General features: G+C 40.4%; 1 protein-coding gene and 1 long non-coding RNA gene across 6 annotated transcripts in view; one reads left to right on the top strand and one right to left on the bottom strand.

Annotated features, from left to right (window-relative positions):
* Nucleotides 1-1,661, bottom strand: part of LOC115094024 — a 40,532-nt gene extending 38,871 nt beyond the window's left edge. Inside the window, exon 1 of the long non-coding RNA XR_003857471.1 lies at nucleotides 1,531-1,661. This is a non-coding gene — a long non-coding RNA (uncharacterized LOC115094024). The remainder of the gene's footprint in view (nucleotides 1-1,530) is intronic.
* Nucleotides 1-21,184, top strand: part of LOC115094023 (integrator complex subunit 6-like) — a 211,348-nt gene that overhangs the window by 175,630 nt on the left and 14,534 nt on the right. For all 5 annotated transcript variants that reach the window (XR_003857467.1, XR_003857468.1, XR_003857469.1 and 2 more), the window contains one exon: nucleotides 465-860. Coding sequence is in view for 1 of the 5 variants with exons in the window: in XM_029606646.1 (XP_029462506.1) it covers nucleotides 465-860 (396 nt within the window). In the remaining 4 variants the exon portion in view is untranslated. The remainder of the gene's footprint in view (nucleotides 1-464; nucleotides 861-21,184) is intronic.

The raw sequence follows: 21,184 nt of genomic DNA, 5'->3' as shown, positions 1-21,184 counted from the left end.
TTACCCAAGTTCTATAGAATCTGGTCAGTGATGATGAAACAGGGTGATGGGAGAGGGCTTATAATGACCAATACTCTTGTTGTCATGTCAGATGGGCCTGGACCCCAATTGGGCACAAAGGGAAGGGCTAGAATGTTCTAGCAGTATCTGACTCATTTTGGTATTTCAGCGAGACAAAGCATGTGAAATATATACTTGTTTTATTATGTTTGCTGGGATTGAGATGAGGGAAGGGAATGGGTGAGGGGTGGAAAGACTAATTGAAAGGGAAGAGTTTTGGGCGGGCTTTCGGATCATGTTATTACTAAAGTTTGTATTCTTCTTTTAGATCATATTATGGTTGTATCCGAATGCTGATGTTTATTGTATGTTCAGTTATATATTCTTCTCAATAAAAATTGTCAATAAAAAAAAAAAAAGCTATTCCTGTGCTTTATATATATTGCATTTTATTTAATTTCTAGATGCCAATATTTTTGGTCAAGATGGTAATGGAGAGAAGAAGGCGGCAGAAAACTGTCAGTCCTTGGAAAAGCAAGTGGATGGCTGTTTGGCCCCCTCTGACTCTGTGGCTCACGGTGCAGTGATTGATGAGGATGTACTGCCTAACGACTTGGATTCTCTGCCCGAGGAGCTGAATTGTGCCGAGGATGGACTACATCATAAGCCAGTTACCAATGCACTTGGAAGAGAACCCTTAGAGAACTATGATGTGCCTGTGGAAGACCAAGAATTGGTAGGAGAGTCCACCTCTGGAGCAGCAGTGCCAAACTCACTGAAAGCAACTTTTAGCATGGTGGAAGGAACTAATGCAGATATTAAAATAAAAGTGATGAAGGAGGTTCGCAAGCCTGGAAGGAGTAAGTACAAAAGATAATCTGAATGCTAAATGAATTATGAAAACTTTCCAGCTATGCAGAATCAGTTTTCTCAGCTGTGTCTACCTTGTCTGCAATCATGAAGTGAGGGGGGAGGGCAGGGATGGAGTGGAACAACAAAAGAGCTGTTCTAATGATGTTCAGGCATCCATTCGCTTAATTGTAAATTGGTAAAGTACAGTCATCACTGACACCACTGCTGCTGGTACAAGATGCATTCTGCCAGCAGCAATAGACACTTGACATTTGTAGGCACTTGACATTTGAGGTAGGCTTGCTTTCTTGTACTCAGCCTTCAAGAATCCCACTTGTAAACTCACTAACTGTAAGCAGCCTTAGTGGCTTTGCAAGCAGGATTTTGCTGGAAAGAAGTTGTAGCGGCTAAGGACAGAGAGCAGAGCTGCTGCTGTAAGGGCCTGGGATGCCCCCTGCTTCTAGGATGTATGTAATCAGGAATACCATTGTGGAAAGGGAGATAGGCGGCGGGAGGGGAGGAGGAGTGGTGGAGAAAGAGACTAGAGAAAGGAAGGTGGGTGGGAGGAAGGGAAAGAGGCTGAAGGACAGGAGTGCAAAGAAAAACAAGAGAGCCAATGAGAAAAACGAGCCTGTTTTGAGGGGGAAGAAGAAGGAATATTGGTGACACTTGGCTTACCTGGTAGCACTAGTACTTCATGTTCATTAAGCTTCAGTTGCTGCTAGCAGGGGTTTGGTGGGATTCTTGAGGGTTGCTTGTGATTGTACCTCTTCAGACTGAATCAAATGCCATGCCACTCAGAAAACCAGGAATCTGTGAGGGCAATGCAAGATGAGTGTGCCAGATTGCTTTTTCATTGCAAACCTAACAAGACTGGAAGATATTTCTCAGCAGGTTTCACTCTGTCTTATCTGGTTTTATTGACATTAATCATAAAGCTAAATAGCAGTCATTCACTATTATAAATGCTATTGCGGAAGAAACTTCATTCAGTCAGAGTACCAGCTGAGTATTTCACATATGTTTTGGTCCACATTAGTTCATTCTTAAAATGCAGAGGAAACCTCAAAATCAAAAGGTTGAATTTTTTAGGTTTAACATTTTTATTGGCATCATATGTAACAATCAGAAATAGCACAGAACAATGCAAAAAAAATCAAACATGACCTCCAACAATGTCCAGCCAGTGGGTGAAAGAAAAACAAATAGGAAAACATAATCCATCCATGAAATCCTCAAACTCTCTCAACAGCAAGAGCATACAAAGGCCTTACTTAGCCACTGTACATATATTCAATTTGAAGTGCAGGTCTGGCATCAAGGAATCAATAAAAGGAGCCCATATTTGTTGAAAAGTTGTATAGTTCTTCAACGTATGAAAGCATGCAATGTCAAATTCCATACTTACCATGCTTATCATAATCACTTTCCAATCAAGGAAGGTAGGTGGAGTCACTTTAAGCCAAGTAAATAAAATACACTTAGCCAAGAGAAAAGCTTTGGCCAATAGTAGTTTATGCCAATAACTAATAAAGGTATGTTGGTTTACAAAATTCAAAATGCAGAACTCTACAGGAAAAATTACTATATGACCTGTGATCACTATCAAGTACTAGATAACTTCCTTTCAAAATGTCAGGATCGGAGGACAATCCCATAGACAATGAAGCAGCATCCCAGTTCCACCACACTGTAGCCAGTTGTCAGAGTTGTTAATTTTCATCCTATAAGCCTAAATAGGTGTAGTAATCCTACGTAAAATTCTAAATTTTATTTTCCACAGATCCAAATTCAAAGTAACTGCTCTGGTGCATTTTATCAATCCTAGTAAATGCTTGAATGTGATTTGGGAGTGACAATCTATACTCCACACGTCCACTAATCCCCCAAGCTCGTGATTGTGAGCTCAGCCATCCATATAAAAGAGAGAAGGTAGCCCTCCTTTTAAATACACCCAAAAACAAGTCAAAAGGAGCCCAAATGACTGGCTTTGGACAGAGAGAAATTGAGTCAAAATAATGCTACATCTGTAAGTACATGAAAAATTGTTTGGGATGAAACTTCCCTGCAACCACACAGTCATCAAAAGAATCCAAAATTTGCGCATTAGCCACTAATAAATCTCCAAATGTAGAGATACCCCTCTCACTCAGTTTCTTACAAATCGAGTGTGCAAGGCTGGTTCAAAAGACAGGTTACCCATAAATGGTAGAAAAGTGGATACCTGCTCTGATGTCATAATTAGCTTTTGCATTCACTGCTATGCCTCTCATGGATTTGACCAGAACATGTGAGGTAACTATAGTAGTCACCTATTGTGAATCCAAATGTAATATAGAGTGCAAATCTTCAGGTGCATAGACATGTCATTCAAAATCCAGATCAGCACAAGTACTAATAACCAGTCCGATAACGGACCCAAAAGAAAATGAATTCCCCCCAGAGCAGTTTGTAACTGCAGTCTAAGTTTCTTCCCAATCCAAAGAAATTGGGAACATAGTTTAGCAAGCTCTTTGAACTTCTTAGCTTTGAGCAGCAGAGGGGAGCATAGATAATACATAAAACAATTTTGGAAACAAAATCATCTTAATTTTTTATTAATCATTTTAGGCTTGCCTTATGATCATCATTGTGTCAAAATCTTTTCTCTGAGTCCACCAGTGCAGATATTCACCTCTTTTGTTTGGCAGCAAAACTAGTGAGATGGAAGACAAAAGGTCCTTTTTTTTTTTCCATTTGCATAGTCCTGCCTTTCATGCTTCAATTATCCTCTGCTGTTGGGTCTGCTTTGGTGTAGTTGATGTTGGTTATCAGTTACTCTGTAGTGTATTGGATCTGCAACATGGGAGATGGTCTATAAGAGCTAGGAAAGACAGTAAACAAGAGTAGGACTAGTCTTCTTAGTTCTTAGAAACAATTTATTAGGGAAACCAAAAATGAAGTTATAGTGTAAATTCTCATTTGATCAACAAAATTACGCATCAGTTTCTACCATTTAGCATACATTCATGTGGTAGCAGTCGCGGATCGCTTCGGCAGTACACTGGATTTGCACTTCAAGAGGTAACAGCATTGGTAAAACTTTTCACGCTGTAGACTTGTGTATACTATGACAAGTATGCTAAATGGTAGAAATTGATGCATAATGAGCTAAACCATTGCTGAGTTACTCCTGATTACTTCTGTCAAGCCCCTCATGCAGCCTAATACTTAGGTGAAACTTGGCCAGAGTCTGGCACTGTGGACTATACACATTTTGTTGATCAAATGAGAATTTACACTATTACTTCATTTGTGGTTTCCCTAATAAATTGTTTCGAAGAACTACGGTAGGAAGACTGGTCTACTCTTGTTTACTGGCTTTCTTGGATCTGCAATAGTAAACACAAGGAGAGTAGCCTCTCCATGTATCTTTTTATTGTGGGCTCCCTTCTCCCCTCTCTTCCTCTTTGTATTGCCTGCTGCAGACAGATGTAATAGCTGCACGGTATCATGTCATATGGTCTGAGCCATCGGCATTGGGCGATTGTACTGTGGCTGACACCAGCCTAGTGTCCTCCCAAGCAAGAGGACATTTCCTTTTAGTTCCATTCTTTTAACAGTGATTATCAAGCACATCCTTGTCTGGGTTAACTTCCCACCCCCGCAGAATGCAAGCAGGTACCCATCAGCATGAGCTAACTGACCAGCTACAGACTGAGGAAGATTGTTTCAAAAGTGGAGGGGTTTCCATTTTTACCTCTTCAAAACAAAACAGACCTCTGGTACCACCCATAATCAATTTGTACTACTTATAAATTTGCTATGCTGGGTCCACATTATCAGGATATGGTTTGTTGTCAGTATGAAAACAGTAGCTCAGCTGGAAATGTCCCTTTGTACTGACCTAAACTGAGGTTCTTGTGCTACTTACAATGAAAGGAGAAAGATGAAGTTTCTGAATCCTGTGCTTAAGTTAGGAACCTTACCTGGTATAAAAAGGTATATACAGGAAAGTACAATATATTCCACTGACATGTTAACTAACACACAGTGACGTGGTTGAATTGATACAAGATTGACACATGAATGTACATGCTACTGTAGAGCAATGTCTGAAATTTTAAAAAGGGCATTGCAGCTCCCATACTGATACAGCATAGGAAATTGGGCAGACTAGATGGGCCTTATAGGCCACATTCTGTTTTACAGAGCACATTTGATCTCCAGATTTAACTTCTTTGTAACTAAGGATCTACTGTGCTTATTGGCATGCTATGTGTATAGAAATAGTTCTCTGTGGGCAAGCAAGACAGTAATCAGGCACATAAGTGGATGCGCCGAGATGGGAAAGCTGTCTGAGCTCAGATAAACAGATGTTTTCTGAGCGTGCATGGGTGTTCTTGTGCAGCCACCATCAGGTGAATCTCCTCAGTATTTTTTCTTTTGCTCATACAAAAAAAACATTATCCCTCTTTCTTCTTCAGCAGCTTGCCAAACATTTTGCTTGCATTTTTTTCTTTTGTATTTTTCTTTTCTTTTGTTGAAATAGTATTTTTTCTTTTTGTTCATCTTGGGGGGGAGGGAATGTTCATTCTGAATCTGATCCGGCCAAATAGTCCGTACCAATTCTAGTTCCAGAATCAGATAGTTCCTCTACTGGGATTCCTCCTTCCAAACAGGATCATCATTTTTTAATATTTTATTAAAAACTATTTTACGTATTCCAGATTCTCCACCTCCATCACAGTTAAAAAGAATGCCTCCCATTTTTGGAGTCTGTGGTCCCAAAATTCAAGTCTCAATCTACTCTTCTGCTATATCAAGCTAGGCAAGACATTATATGAACTGAGTCACAGGTTAAGTCTCAAGGTTCACCTTCGTCCAAGTTAGGACAACCATCTTGTCTGACACTCAAGAAGGATCACAATTATGTAATTGTCATACCATTCTGATAATGAAGAGACTGGTCTTCCATCGGTTCCTTTACAGCCTCCCAAAAGTACATCTCTGCCTGAGGTTGTCATATCCTGCATTTCCAAAAAATGGCAAAAACAATTCTATTTACTTTACAAGAGGCGGCAGAGCCAAGAAAAGATATATTTGGGATACTAAAATATATTTAAACCTCAAAACAAATAGCTGTTCCAGTTCATAAAGTACTATAGGAATTCCAAATTAGAATGTGGCAAATGCCCTTGTCTACATTACCAGTAGCAATAAAGTTAGATCTTGAATATAAAGGTAAAACACCCCATTTGAATCTGTAGTAGTGGAAGCAGCAGTGTTCCAAAATGCATTCTAGTATCCTATTGGGTAAAGATGCAAAGCTACTGAAAAATTTCCAATCAATAGGTTAACATTTAGAATTGCTGCCCATCAACTACATATAGCACAATACATGTATAACTCCTTGCAGTGCAAAAGTTGGAAGACATATAATCCAGCAGCTTCTTTCAAGCTCCAATGATCATTTAGCTCCTATTTTGAAAGAAGCAGAAGAATGTGGGGAACATAAAATTTGATCAGCTTATGATATATCAGATACTTCTCCCAGAATATCTGCAGTAGCTGTTAAAGAAGGCTAACATGGCTGTGGGCTTCAGGTCTTTGTGAAGCTATTCACGAAAAGCTTGGTGGTGCTCCATGCAAAGGGAGTAAGCTTTTTGGGGCTGAAGTTAAACAGCAAATCTGATTAAAGATTACAGCTCCACTCTCCTTGCTCTGTTAGCAGCTATAACTGAACAGCTATCTACAAGCAGGAAAAGTCAACCTCAGCATTATAGCAGGGCAGGACTATAATTCAAGAAGGTACCAAACCTTTTCAGCAACCTTGCCAGCAGCAGAGCAGGCCACATGCAAGGGAAAGAGCACAGCTCAAAACCTCTCCAGCAGTGGGCAGTGGAGTGCCTCAGGGATCTGTATTGGGACCCTTACTTTTCAATATATTTATAAATGATCTGGAAAGAAATACGACGAGTGAGATAATCAAATTTGCAGATGATACAAAATTGTTCAGAGTAGTTAAATCACAAGCAGATTGTGATAAATTGCAGGAAGACCTTGTGAGACTGGAAAATTGGGCATCAAAATGGCAGATGAAATTTAATGTGGATAAGTGCAAGGTGATGCATATAGGGAAAAATAGCCCATGCAGTTACACAATGTTAGGTTCCATATTAGGTGCTACAACCCAAGAAAGATATCTAGGCGTTATAGGAGATAACACATTGAAATCATCGGTTCAGTGTGCTGCGGCAGTCAAAAAAGCAAACAGAATGTTGGGAATTATTAGAAAGGGAATGGTGAATAAAACGGAAAATGTCATAATGCCTTTGTATCGCTCCATGGTGAGACCGCAGCTTGAATACTGTGTACAATTCTGGTCGCCGCATCTCAAAAAAGATATAATTGCGAAGGAAAAGGTACAGAGAAGGGCTACCAAAGTGAATAAGGGGGATGGAACAGCTCCCCTATGAGGAAAGACTAAAGAGATTAGGACTTTTCAGTTTGGAGAAGAGACGGCTGAGGGGGGATATGATAGAGGTGTTTAAAATCATGAGAGGTCTAGAATGGGTAGATGTGAATCAGTTATTTACTCTTTCGGATAATAGAAAGACTAGGGGGCACTCCATGAAGTAGGCATGTGGCACATTTAAAACTAATCGGAGAAAGTTCTTTTCTTTTTTACTCAACGCACAATTAAACTCTGGAATTTGTTGCCAGAGGATGTGGTTAATGCAGTTAGTATAGCTGTGTTTAAAAAATGATTGGATAAGTTCTTGGAGGAGAAGTCCATTACCTGCTATTAATTAAGTTGACTTAGAAAATAGCCACTGCTCTTACTAGCAACGGTAACATGGAATAGACTTAGTTTTTGGGTACTTGCCAGGTTCTTATGGCCTGGATTGGCCACTGTTGGAAACAGGATGCTGGGCTTGGCCTGACCCAGTATGGCATGTTCTTAAACACAATCAAAATCTGAACCTAGCTTTTGACTACAGTATCAGAATAGCTTCCCAGTTAGATTTAAACACTTTCCAATGGGGAGGAAAGGCTTCAACACTTGAGGCTACAATAGTCTAATAATAGACCATTAGGTATTAAAGATCATGCAACAGGAGTACTATATAAAAGTTTAAAATCACTCTCCCAAATAGTCCAAAGGATCATTTCATAAATGCAGAACAGCTCCAACTCCTCTGGCAAGAGCTATCTGCCCTCCTTGCTACAGATGTGGTGGAACCAGTCCCAGTATCACAAAGAGAGTACAGGATTATATACAAAGTATTTCCTCATTCTAAAGAAAGCAGGTGGTCTCTGCCTTTGTACCTCAAATCTCAACAAACACCTGAAGAAAAGTTCAGGATGACCTCTTCAGGGACTGTCCTCTCAATTGGAGATTGTTGACTGGCTAACCATTCTAGACCTCAAGGTCTATAGCTAACGATCATTAGCAGTATCACATTCTCCTTTTCAGCTTCTCCATAGCACCTAGGATGTTCACAAAATGCCTCTCGGTGGTTACTGCTTATCTAGAAAAAGCTATGTATGTTTTTCCATATTTGGATGACTGGTTCATATAGACCCGCATTCTGCAAAAAGCTCATTCCTCCACACTCCATACAATGGACGTTATTCAATCCTCAGAATTTACTATCTATTTTCCAAAATTCAGAATGGAGCCTGCCTGGATAAGAAAAAAGGACCCCCCCCCCCCCCACCCCCAGGAGGTGCATGAACTGTCAAGATGATTCTGACCTTTTCATATCAGAAACAAGTTTCTGTCCGTTTCTTAATGAAAATGTTGGACCACATGGCAGCAATGGTACATGTTATCAGTTTGTATATCTCAACATGAGACAGGCTCGGAGGCACTTGAAGTCTCTGGAACCAGCATAAGAGCATAACATAGAAACATAATATTTGCCATACTGGGTCAGACCAAGGGTCCATCAAGCCCAGTATCCTGTTTCCAACAATGGCCACTCCAAGTCACAAGTACCTGGCAAGTACCCAAACATTAGATAAATCACAAGCTACTATTGCTTATTAATTACCATCATAGCAGTTTATGGATTTATCCTCTAGGAACTTATCCAAATCTTTTTTAAATCAAGTTATACTAACTGCTGTAACCACATCCTCTGGCAATGAATTCCAGAGCTTAACTATGTGCTGAGTGAAAAACAAAATTCTTTGATTTGTTTTAAATGAGCTACTTGCTAATTTCATGGAGTGCCCCCCCCCCCCCCCCCCCGGTCCTTCTATTATCTGAGAGAGTAAATAACCAATTTACATTAACTTGTTCAAGTCCTTTCATGATTTTGTAGACTTCTATTATATCCCCCCTCAGTCGTCTCTTCTCCTACAACCACTTTTGCACAAAGTGACTATATCCAACACTCTCCAATCTCTTATATAATGGCTGGATCCTTCAAATCTGCTTAACAGGTCAATCTTTTTATCAACTTCAGTTACAAGCTATGAAAGCCACAGATGCCTCCAATCATGTATGGGGAGCACATCTAAATAGCCTTTGTTCGCAAAGAATTTGGTCTCTACAGGAACGATTACCTCATATAAATTGTCTAGAGTTGAGAGCAGTTTTCAGTGCTTTAAATAATTTCCTGGTAAAAAGGGAAAGTGTTGATCCAAATGAACAACCAATTAGCAATGCTTTATAACAAACAAGGAGAAATAGGCTCTTTTAGTTTGTCAAGAGGCAAGCAAGTTATGGAAATGGACAATTTTCCAAAAAATGTATCTGATACTGTTTTTATCCCTGGAAACAAAACCAGATAATGGATTTGCTAAGTTGTCAACTACAACACAGAAATGGTCATTGGACCATCAGTTAGCACAAGACATGTTTCAACTTTGGGGCACTTCACAGATCTCTTTTTGCAGTGCCATTCAACAATAAATTTCTTGTATACTCTGTGCCCCCAGGCTCCTGCAATTGTGCTGCCAGCTTGAGAAACCCTATAATTAGCCTGTTGCGTAATTCACAACCTGCAGCACAACAAACTTGAAGCTGCTCCACCTCCTAATTATCTGAAGAAAGCTACAGGATACCTACCTTCAATCTAAATTCTTTCAACTTCCTGTTCCAGCCCCTCTCTTCATGACATAAGAAGGTGTGGGAGGAAAGTTCCAGAATCTCCAGGGTAGCATTTTGTGAAATGCTGCCTGTTCCACACGGACTCCAGAGGCAGGCAGAGCTCTAGAGTTTCAATGTGTGGACGAGACAATGGTGCAGGGAAACGAGTTTTAATTTTGATATGAACTGGGCAACATTTTGAGGAAGGAAGAAGCCTATTCTGATAGGATGGGCTCTACCTTAACTGGAGTGGAACCAAGCTGCTGGTGTTAACTTTAAAGAGCAGCTTTTAAATTAGAACATGGAGGAAAGCCTCAGTTGCACAGCAGTGCATGGTTGGAGGGGGAGGTATCTTCAGAGGATACTAAAATAACAAGGGAGTTAGGGCACCCAAATAGAGAAGTTCAAGTAGAAGCACACACAGCCCATTTGCCTATGAGTAAAGAACAGGTTGAGTTAAGATTACAAATTAATTGTCAACTGCTAAGAAAGTTTAAAATACAAATCAAAAACATACCTTTAAAATGTCTGTATGCTAATGCCAGCTCTCTGCTTCAATGGCAGGGGGAATGAAGAAAAGTGGATCTATATACAGACAACAACCAACAAGGACTGAATTACATAGTCTGGGTATACAAATAAGCATGGGTGTAGCTTGCTTATTGCGGCGGTTACTACCCCTAACTAATTAAGCTAGATATTTCACTTAGATGCAGTTCCAACACTGCTCTCTACATTAATGATGGGGGTAGAAGGGAAATAGAACCAAAAGGTTACTAAGAGCCAAGAGAAACAGATAAGTATGAGAAAAAAAAAAGTGCAAAGCTTGCTGGGCAGATTGGATGGGCCGTTTGGTCTTCTTCTGCAGTCATTTCTATGTTTCTATAAGACTAAAAAGTAAGATGGGAGAATGAGAATGCATAGCACTGAATGAAGAGGTAGATTTGTCATCTCAGAGACCTGGTGGAAGGGTAACCAATGGGACAGTGCTATACCAGATTATAAATTATATTGCAGTGATAGGGTGTATCATCTTGGTGGGGGGGGAGAGTGGCACTTTATTAGGAATGGCATAGAGTCCAACAGAATAAAGATCCTGTAGGAGACTAAATGCATAGTAGAATCTTTATGGGTGGAAATTCCATATGTGGTGGGGGGTATACTACTATTCACCTGGCCAAAATAGATGGATGATGATCTACATATAAAATCTTCCTTATTAAAATTTAGGAAGCTATTAAAAGCTTATATATTTAGTAAGGCTTATGAGGGGTGTCCTGGTTAGAGTCCAGCCACTTTGACACAGCTGGGAACAGCCATTATTATTGATAATGTGTTTGTGTTATAGTTTTTATTAATTACCTATTTTATTACTATTATGTTTGTCTTTTAAGAAGTTTTTATGCTTTTATGGATGTTACTTTACAACTGCCTAGAAGTGACAATAGCACAGTCGACAAATTTTATAATTAAATAAAATGAAATGCTGATGAAAATTAGGGAAGCTAACAAATTTGACAGCACAGTAGTGGGAGATTCCAATTACCCCAATATTGACTGGGTAAATGTCACATAACGGCATGCTAGGGAGGTAAATTTCCTAGATGAAATAAATGACTGCTTCATGGAACAGTTTGTCTGGGAACAGACACAAGGGGAGCCATTTTAGATCTAATTCTTAGTGGACTGCAGAATTTGGTGTGATAGTTAATGGTAATGGGGACACTTAGCAAATTCAAATTAATGACAGGAGGGAGGACATTAAGTAAATCTATTGTTCTAGCATTTAACTTTCAAAAATGGAGATTTGATAAAATGAGGGAAATAGAAAAAAAATTAAAGGTGCAGCTATAAAGGTTAAGAGTTTACATTAGGTGTAGACATTGTTTAGAAATGCCATCTTGGAAATCCAAACCAGATGTATTTCATGTATTAGAGAAGGTGGAAGGAAGGCCAAATGACTGCCAGCATGGTTAAAAGGTGAGGTGAAAGAGGCTATTTTAGCCAAAAGATTTTATTTTATTTATTTAGCCATTTTATATACAGTTGTTCCAAATAGAGATCACAACAGTTTACAATAAAATACACGTATAATACATCGACAATGAGGTCAAACAAATAGATCACAATGATTTACAATATGATGTATATATATTATACATCGACAAGTACATTGACTTAATGAGTTCTTTCAAAAATCGGAAAAAGGATCCAACTGAAGAAAATAGGAAAAAGCATAAGCATTGGCAAGTGATATGTAAAACATTGATAAGGCACGCAAAAAGAGAATTTGAAAAGAAGCTGGCTATAGAGGCAAAAACCTGTAATAAAACCTTTTTTTAAACATCAGCAGTAAGCCTGTGAGTGAGTTGGTTGAACCATTAGATATAGAAGGGATAAAGGGGCACCTAGGGGAGGATAAGGCCATAGTGGAAAGACCAAATTAATTCTTTGCTTCAGTGTTTATTGAAGAGGATTGTTGGAGAAAGGCTTGTGCTGGAAAAAGTATTTAATGGTGGTGATTTGGAACAACTGAAACAAATCTTGGTGAACCTGTATGTTGTACTAGTGCAGATTGACAAACTAAAGAGTAACAAATTGCCTGGACCACATGGTTTGCACCTCAGAGTTCTAATAGAACTCAAAAAGAAATTGCAGATCTATTACTAGTAACTTATTAAAATCATCAGTTGTACCTGAAAATTGGAAGGTAGACAATGCAACATCAATTTTTAAAAAGGGGTCCAGGAAACTATAGACTAGTGAGCCTGTTTCAGTACTGGGAAAATTGTAGAAAGTATTCTAAAGAATAAAATCACAAAACATAGAAAGCCATGTTTTAATAGGTCACAGCCAGCATGAATTTACACAAGGGAAATCTTCCCTTGCCAATCTGTTACACTTTTTGAAGAGGTTAATAAATGTGGATAGTGGTGATCCAGTTGATATAGTGTATTTAGATTTTCAGAAGGTGCTTGACAAAGTTCCCCATGAGACCTCTGACAAAATTAAAAAGTCCTGGGATAGGATGCACTGTCCTATTGTGGATTGCAAACTGAATAAAAAATTAGAGAGAGTAGGACTAAATAGTTTTCTCAGTGGAGTGCAGACCAGTGTTTTTAAATATATTTATAAATGATCTGGAAAAGGAAATGACGAGTGAGGTGATCAGGTTTGCAGATGACAGAAAATTATTCTGAGTAATTAAATAACAAATGGATTGTGAGAAATTGCAGGAAGACTTTGAGACTGGAAGATTGGGCATCCAAATAGGTGAAATTTAATGTGGACAAGTATAAAGTGACCGTAGCCAACGAACTATGCCCCATCATTCACAAAGAAATACCCATTGCTCAAGGCGAGAAAAGAAAACCATGGTTCTCAACCAAGTTAAAAACAATGAAACAAGACCTAAGAACTAAAGAACGCGCCTGGCGCAAACAACCATCCACTACACTTAAAGCTAGCTACAACAACGCCTTACACGCATACCGTCATGCGATTACCCAAGCTAAGCGTGATTTCCATGCAGCAAAGATCCATGACTACCAATTTAATGCAAACACCTTATTCACCTATGTCGCCGAACTCACCAACCCTAATACACCTACTCTCAACGAAACTATATCCAACAAAAGATGCGAAGAAATAGCTCTCTACTTCAAAAACAAAATCGACAACATTCTACTTCGCTTCCCGGCTAACACCACCCCCCTCCCCCCCATCCCCAATGACAAAAAGATCACCCTTAAAGCATTTGACCTCACCACCAACATAGAAGTAGAAGCTACCCTAAAAAAGATGAAACCCGCCACATGCACCTCAGACACCATTCCCTCAAAAACCCTCCTCTCTATCACCCCCGCAATCACCAAACCTATTAAGGACCTCATCAACTGCTCCATCACCGCAGGCAGTGTCCCAGACCCCCTCAAACTGGCCATAGTCAAGCCCCTCTTAAAGAAACCCACCCTCGACCCAACAGACCCGGCCAGCTACCGTCCAATTTCCAACCTTCCCTTCTTATCCAAAGTCCTAGAGAGGGTTATTAACAAACAACTGACGGACTTTTTAGAAGACCACAATGTCCTCCACTCTCGACAGTTCGGTTTCCGTAAAGCCCGAAGCACCGAAACCTTACTACTGGCCATGACAGACACCATACTTAAAGGTATGGATCATGGAAATTCGTACCTACTCGCCCTATTAGACATCTCCGCTGCCTACGATACAGTCAACCATCAAATACTAATGACCCGCCTAGCAGAAATAGCTATCACCGGCACAGCCCTCTCATGGCTCTCCTCCTACCTCACACACAGAGAATACCTAGTAAAAATTGACAAGCACGAATCCTCACGCATACCTATCACACAAGGTGTACCCCAAGGCTCATCCCTATCCTCCACCCTCTTTAATATTTACCTCCTACCCCTATGCCACCTCCTCTCCGACCTAGGCCTGAATTTCTTCCTATATGCAGATGACGTGCAGATTCTCATCCCGTTTCAAGGGTCCATAAGCGAACCTTTGCAACGATGGGAATCTTGCCTCGCCACCATAAGCGCCTCACTATCCGAGCTCCATCTAGCTCTAAACACCTCAAAAACAGAATTACTCGTCATCTCCAATCACCCTGAACGTGTCACCCTCCCCATGCGACAGAACATCCCCCAAAATACTACCACTGCCCTCTCTCAGACCCAGTTTGTAAGAGACCTGGGCGTCTTTATAGATCAGAACCTAAGTTTTAAACCCCACATCAAAGCTCTCCTAAAAGGGGGTTTCTATAAACTTAACATCCTAAAAAAACTCAAACCCCTCCTCCACACCCACGATTTCCGCACAGTCGTTCAGACCACCATGCTCACGAAACTAGACTATTGTAACTCCCTGTTACTAGGACTCCCTGCCTCCACCATCAAACCCCTTCAGATTCTACAAAATTCCATGGCTAGAATCATAGCCGGTACACGTAAAAGGGACCACATCACCCCCATACTAAAGGACCTTCATTGGTTGCCCATCTCCTTCCGCTCACAATACAAAACCCTCACCATCCTTCACAACTCCCTACATAAACACAATCACACCTGGCTCGATGAAATGCCTCATTACCGCTCCTCCGATCGCCCCACAAGAACTACCCATACAGGCACCCTCCACACCCCATCCCTCAAAACAGCTCATTCAGCTCACACCAGAGGGAGAGCCTTCTCAGTCGCTGGCCCTACCCTCTGGAACTCCCTCCCCACCCTCCTACGCCAAGAGACATCCTTTTACAACTTCAAGAAAGGAGTCAAGACATGGCTTTTCCGACAGGCCAACCCTGACGCAAACCAAACGTAATTTCTCCCCCCTGCCCCTCCCCCTTTCAGTTTCCGCTCGGCCTGGCCATCCCTCACCCTCCTCTCGCCTGTCTTATCCCTTTCTCCTCCCTGCCCCCTGTCACCCTTTCGTTTCCGCGTCACCCGGCCGCCACCCTTCCCTAATTTCCCCCCCCCTCCACCCCCCCTTTTTTTATACCCTCTGAAGTAACTATTTCCCAGTTTTACCGCCTTCTTCAACTTTCGACGCCTCCGTAAATCTACGTAGTTAAATGACACCTATACAGTTCTCCTGTACATAGTCTCCCCCTACTCTTTTGTATTCTCCCCTTACCTCCTTCTAACTATGCTTTCCCCTTCCCCTCCTACCCCTTGCCCACCCTCCCCCTCCTCTCCCCCCCTTTCCCCCCCTCAATTCGGCTCCCATGGTTTCATTTTTGTACTGTTTTATTTGTTCACTTTGTTATAATGTTACATTGTTATATTATATTATATTGTTATATTGTTTCACTGTATCTCCCACCTGAGTTCTTTGTAAACCGGCATGATGTGCTTCACGAATGTCGGTAAATAAAAGTTAATAAATAAATAAATATAGGAAAAGTAGCCTATACTATAGTTACATGATGTTAGGTTCCATATCAGGAAAAGGATCTGGGTATCATCATGAACAATATCTTGAAATCGTTGGCTCAGTGTATGGGGGCAGTCAAAAAAGCAAACAATGTTAGGAATATTAGGAAGAGAATGGTGAATTAAACAGAGAATGTCATAATATTTCTGAATCACTCCATGGTGAAGACTGCACCTAGAGTACTGTGTGCAATTCTGGTCGCTACAACTCAAAAAAGCTATAGTTAAATTGGAAAAGGTACAGAGAAGGGCAACCAAAATGATAAAGGGAATAGAGAAGCTCCCCTATGAGGAAAGGCTAAAGAGGTTAGGGCTGTCCAACTTGGAGAAGAGACAGTTGAGAGGTTATATGATAAAGGTGGTGTAGAACAGATAAATGTGAATTGGTTATTTTACCCTTTCAAATACAAAAACTAGGTGACAGTCCATTAAGTTAGTAAATTGCACACTTAAACAAATCGGAGAAAATTATTTTTCACTCAATGCATAATTTAAGTTTTGGAATTCATTGCCGGAGGATGTGGTAAAAGCATCTAGCGTGGCTGGGTTTAAAAAAAGGTTTGGACAAGTTCTTGGAAGAGATGTTCATAAATTGCTAACCAGAGAGACTTGGGAAAAGCCCATGCCTTGTCCCTGGGTATCTATTTAATTTTATTAATTTATATTCCACTTTTCAGGTGTTAACAGCATGGGCTGTATCTGTTTGGGATCCTGCCAGGTACTTATGACCTGGATTGTCCACTGTTGGAAACAGGATATTGGGCTTGATGGATGTTTGGTCTGACCCAGTATGGCAATTCTTATATTTTTAATCAGCTGCAGGAAAGAAGAGGCAAGGGGGGGAGTGAGGGTAAGGCTGGATCAGACAGGACAAAGGAAAGAAGAGGCAATCTGTTACCTAACCCACGCCCCCCCTCCCTCCCCCTTCCTGTCCTGAAAGGAACAGGAGGTTGGAGTGGACTGAGAAAGCAGTCAGAATGTTTGATTCCTCAAAGATCTCTTAAATCAAACCAAAGATGATTTTGATATAATTGGGATGGAATTCTTCTAAAGGTATATCTTTATACAAAGGTTCTTGCACCTATGTATATGGTCAACCATGCACTCACTATAAAGTCCTGGATGTGTTTTAGAAGTCTGCAACTGCTGGTGTTTCCCAGCTGCAGGGACTTAATTTCAATTCATATAAGCCTTGACAATTGGCACTATTGTGTCTGTTACCATGTGTCCAATATGTGTATATATTTTTTTGTGTATTTAACAGCATGACAAACTGCTAATACTAAGTGCATTTTCAGCATATATAAGCTCATGTACTTGAAGAGGATTTTCTTAAGAAAATATAAAAAGGATGGTTGTATTGTACTTAAATTTGAAACAAAAGTGACAAGTTTGTAACATCTTTACTTGATAATTTTTATACATGGTAAATGTTTACATTTATATATAATTTAAATTGTTTAAAAACAATATGAAAAGTTGTCAGTTTTTTTTATTAAAAACCTTTTAATTTTTTCATAGTGAGATGTGAATCTTTATGCAAATCGCCACATAATTGCTGCAGAATTTTGAAAAATCTGCCACAGCATTTGCTAATTCTTCACAGCATCTTGAAAAATCTGGTACAGAAAATGGGGTGCTGTGCATATATTTCTCCAGGAGGCCAGCAAGGAAGAAATGTCTTTTCAATCTCTTGAAATAAAGAACTTTTGTGATTCCCCTGACTTACTTCTAGCCAAGCCAATTCAAATATTAAGAAGAGAAAAAGGTTGAAAGATTTTGATAGCCTCTTTTTGGTCACATCAAATTTAGTTTCCGTGGCATCAACACTTAGCTCTTCAATGGCCAACAAAATTGCTCTAAAAAGGTGTTGCACTCTGTGATTAAAGAATATTCCCATCCTTGATCACACAGTGCAACCGGAATTTTATCCATCTCAATCTTCAGTCTTTGGCCTTGACTGTATAGATATTGAATGTCAACTGGTCTCTTCTCTGCAGTTGTCTAGTGAAATCAGCAAAGTTATTCTAGTATCAAGAAAATGCTGTACCAGAAGATTTTACAGCATTAAATGGAAATTATTTGAGTCAGTCAGGACCCAATGAAATGTCTTGATCCCCTCTTACATCGGTATCCCTTAAGTTCACCTAAGGTTTGGAAATTAACTCAATTAGGGTTCATCTTAGCGCTATAGGAGTATATCACGATAATTCAGCAGGAATTACCTATAGTTGCCAAATTCATGAAGGACCTAACTCATCTTAAAGCCTGGTTAAAAATCCTTCTATTCCTTGGGATCTGAATATAGTTCTTGGTCAGCTCTGTTGTTTGAGCCTCTAGCAACAAAACAACTAAAATTCTTTTCTTGGAAAGTTTGTTTTTGATAGCTGAACTTCTGCCTGGAGAGTAAGTAAGTTGCACGTGTTCATCTCATACGCTCCATATGCCCAAATTTCCCACAAGTGTGGTTTTGAAAACATCCTAAATTTATGCCAAATGTGTCTCAATTTCAATTAAATCAATTTATCACATTGCCAATGTTTTTTTCAAGACCCCAAGACAGTAAAGGCGAACTGCCTCTTTATACATTAGACTGCAGAACACCATTATTATTCTATTTAGAAAGAACTTACTAAGTCTTCAAAACTATTCATCTCCTTTAACCCAGACACTCAGGATTTGTCCATTGACAAGCAGGGCTAAATTAGCCATGATATGTGGGTGATGTCATCCAATGGCGCTGAACAGATTCTTCTCTCCTAGCTCATAGAGCTTTTGCTCTCTGGAATATGTACGAGAGTTCCGTAGCGCATGCTGCCTTGTGAGCCCTTCAGGCTTTTTTTTTTTGTCTGAGCTTCAACATGGACATGTACCCTTGCTCTTTATCTATTTGGTACGTTGTAGTTTTTTTTCTTAAACTTCCTTTGCATTGCCTCACTTCCTTGGCAGCCCCTCAACCGCACTTTTCAGTGCTATCAAAAATAAAAACTTTCTTACAAAAAGTTTAAGAAATGTCCAGTTCTAAAAAGACCACTGCTAGTGGCTGCAAGGATTTTGTTTGTGGCTGAAAGATGTCCATCAATGGCCACAATATTTGTTACAAAACTGGGGCCAGACCATGGCACAGCCAATTGCTCTGACTATATTCAGATGTGTCAGAGAACACAGGAATAGGCCTGGAAGATGGAAGAACTTTGCAGGTAGGTGAAAAATTGGAGTTGTTCCTCCTCTTGGAGCAGAGTCTCCTTGGGCTCTGTCTCTACTGAGTTGAAGAGGAGCTCATCAAGCAAAGCTCCCCTGCTGGTTCCCTGATCCACTGCTCTGTCAAGGTCAAACATTAACAGGAATTGGTGAGCCCTTAATCGCATACTCCATGGGACTTGTTAACGTACAAGAAAAAGAAGCGCCATATGTTGGAGCTGGTGGTGCAGTTGGTGGTGCTGAAGCTAAGGTAAGGCTCATTCCCATTGATAGCACCCAGCATCATCGGCACATCAGGCCACGGTGCCATCGACACACTGGCCCTTGACCCCTATATCTCCGACGCATCAGTCTTCGATTCAGCCGACAGCTATTCACTCTGTCGATGCACCCAGCCTCAGAACCATTGATGCTTTGTGATGCAGCAAAATTGGCGTACCTGGAGGAACCAGAGTCTTTGTGCATTCAAGGCAGGAATAGTCATTGAGGGGCCCTGAGGGTGATTCATTGCACTTACCTCTCTTCTTGTTGATGTCCTGCCGCCTCAATCTAGGACTTACTTTGGAGACTCCAGATCTAATATGCTTAGTTGTGCCCCTGGTTTCCAATCGTCTTCCAGTACGGTTAACCCAGGAGGGGATGCACTTCTACAATCCACTAGGAGCTTCTCAGGAGGATGATACCATACTGGTCTCAGAGGAGGATGTCTTCCCCAACGCATGGTCAAAGGGCTCAGCAGTCCATAGGCTAGGTAGCAGAATTAGTGAAGACTCTTTTCCTTGTTGGCAAATGACAAGGAGGGTGCCCTTATTTATGTAATGTTTTTGTATTCTGCAAATCTGTAATTGTCTGGTGTGGATCACATTGAAACATACATATAATTAAAACATACATGTTCATGAATAATACAAATGCTTTAAAAACTGTAACTCAGTTGGCTCATATGTAACTCAGTTGGATCATATGCATTATGAAAACCACAGAGCCATAATACATCAGCAAATGCTTCCCTAAATAAGTTTTTATCAATTTTCGAAGTGTCAGTCATTCTCCTTTCAAAGGTTATTTGGTAACATATTCCATGACATTGGGACTGCTGCTGCAAAAGCCATTAACCATTTCTTGTAACTTCATGTACAGTATTTTACATTAGAAATTATAAACAAATTTGCAGCTGCCAACTACAAGGATTGGGTAGGGAGCATAAGGTGTCATTAATTTGGAAAGAAAATTGATATCTTCAGCATATCTAATATTATAAATCAAAGTATAAATTCCCTTCAGCCTCTCTTCAGAATGGCAGATTTATTTATTTAGACATTTTATATACTATCATTGCATTATCAAAATCACAACAGTTTACAGAGGTAATAAGGGGGGAGTCTCTTGCCTACACGTTCCAGGAGCTCCCACCAGATGAGAACGATTAGCCCATCTCTCTTTGTGCAAGAATCTGTCAAGTCTGAGGAAAGAGCATAGTATAACACAGTCTGGAGCATGCATTGGGAATATTCCCCTCTGAGATGAGCGAGGGACCCCCCTCCCCTTCCCCGATCACCATCATCATTGGTCATGGGTTAGTGTCCCTTCACTTCTCGGTTCCAAGGAATGGTCTATGGGAGTTCTCTCTGAACCCCCTACCTGATCCTCTGGAGCATTCTTCGCCACAAGATCTCTCATACTCCAAATTCTTGGACAAGGTGAGCAAGACTAAGGGAATCAACAATGATGCCCACTCTGAGATCTTCTACCGCCTTTGGATTTTGGAAACATAATTTGATACTACAGGATTTACAAACTATGTGAGACAACCTGGCTTCCTTCTTCCAGTACCCTGGAAACTAGGCCTAAAAATATAGACTGCAAACAACCCCATGGTTTGGAGTAGTCCAGCTACCACATCATTCAGTGGTGGTAGAGCCAGCATTAAAATGGGATAAAAATATTAGAATCTTTTCCAGCAACCCTGCCACCTCCTCCAGGTAAAGACCCTAGATTGTTGGATAGTTTTGGGAAGAAGGTCTTCCAGAGTTTGCTCAGTGCCTGTATTGCAGCCCACCAATTCTACATGGTATAATGCTTACACGGT

Source organism: Rhinatrema bivittatum, chromosome 6 (assembly GCF_901001135.1).
Source record: "Rhinatrema bivittatum chromosome 6, aRhiBiv1.1, whole genome shotgun sequence".
In the NCBI taxonomy this organism is placed as follows: Eukaryota; Metazoa; Chordata; class Amphibia; order Gymnophiona; family Rhinatrematidae; genus Rhinatrema; species Rhinatrema bivittatum.
Note: the sequence above shows the minus strand (reverse complement) of the source record. Positions and strands in the feature narration are given on the sequence as shown.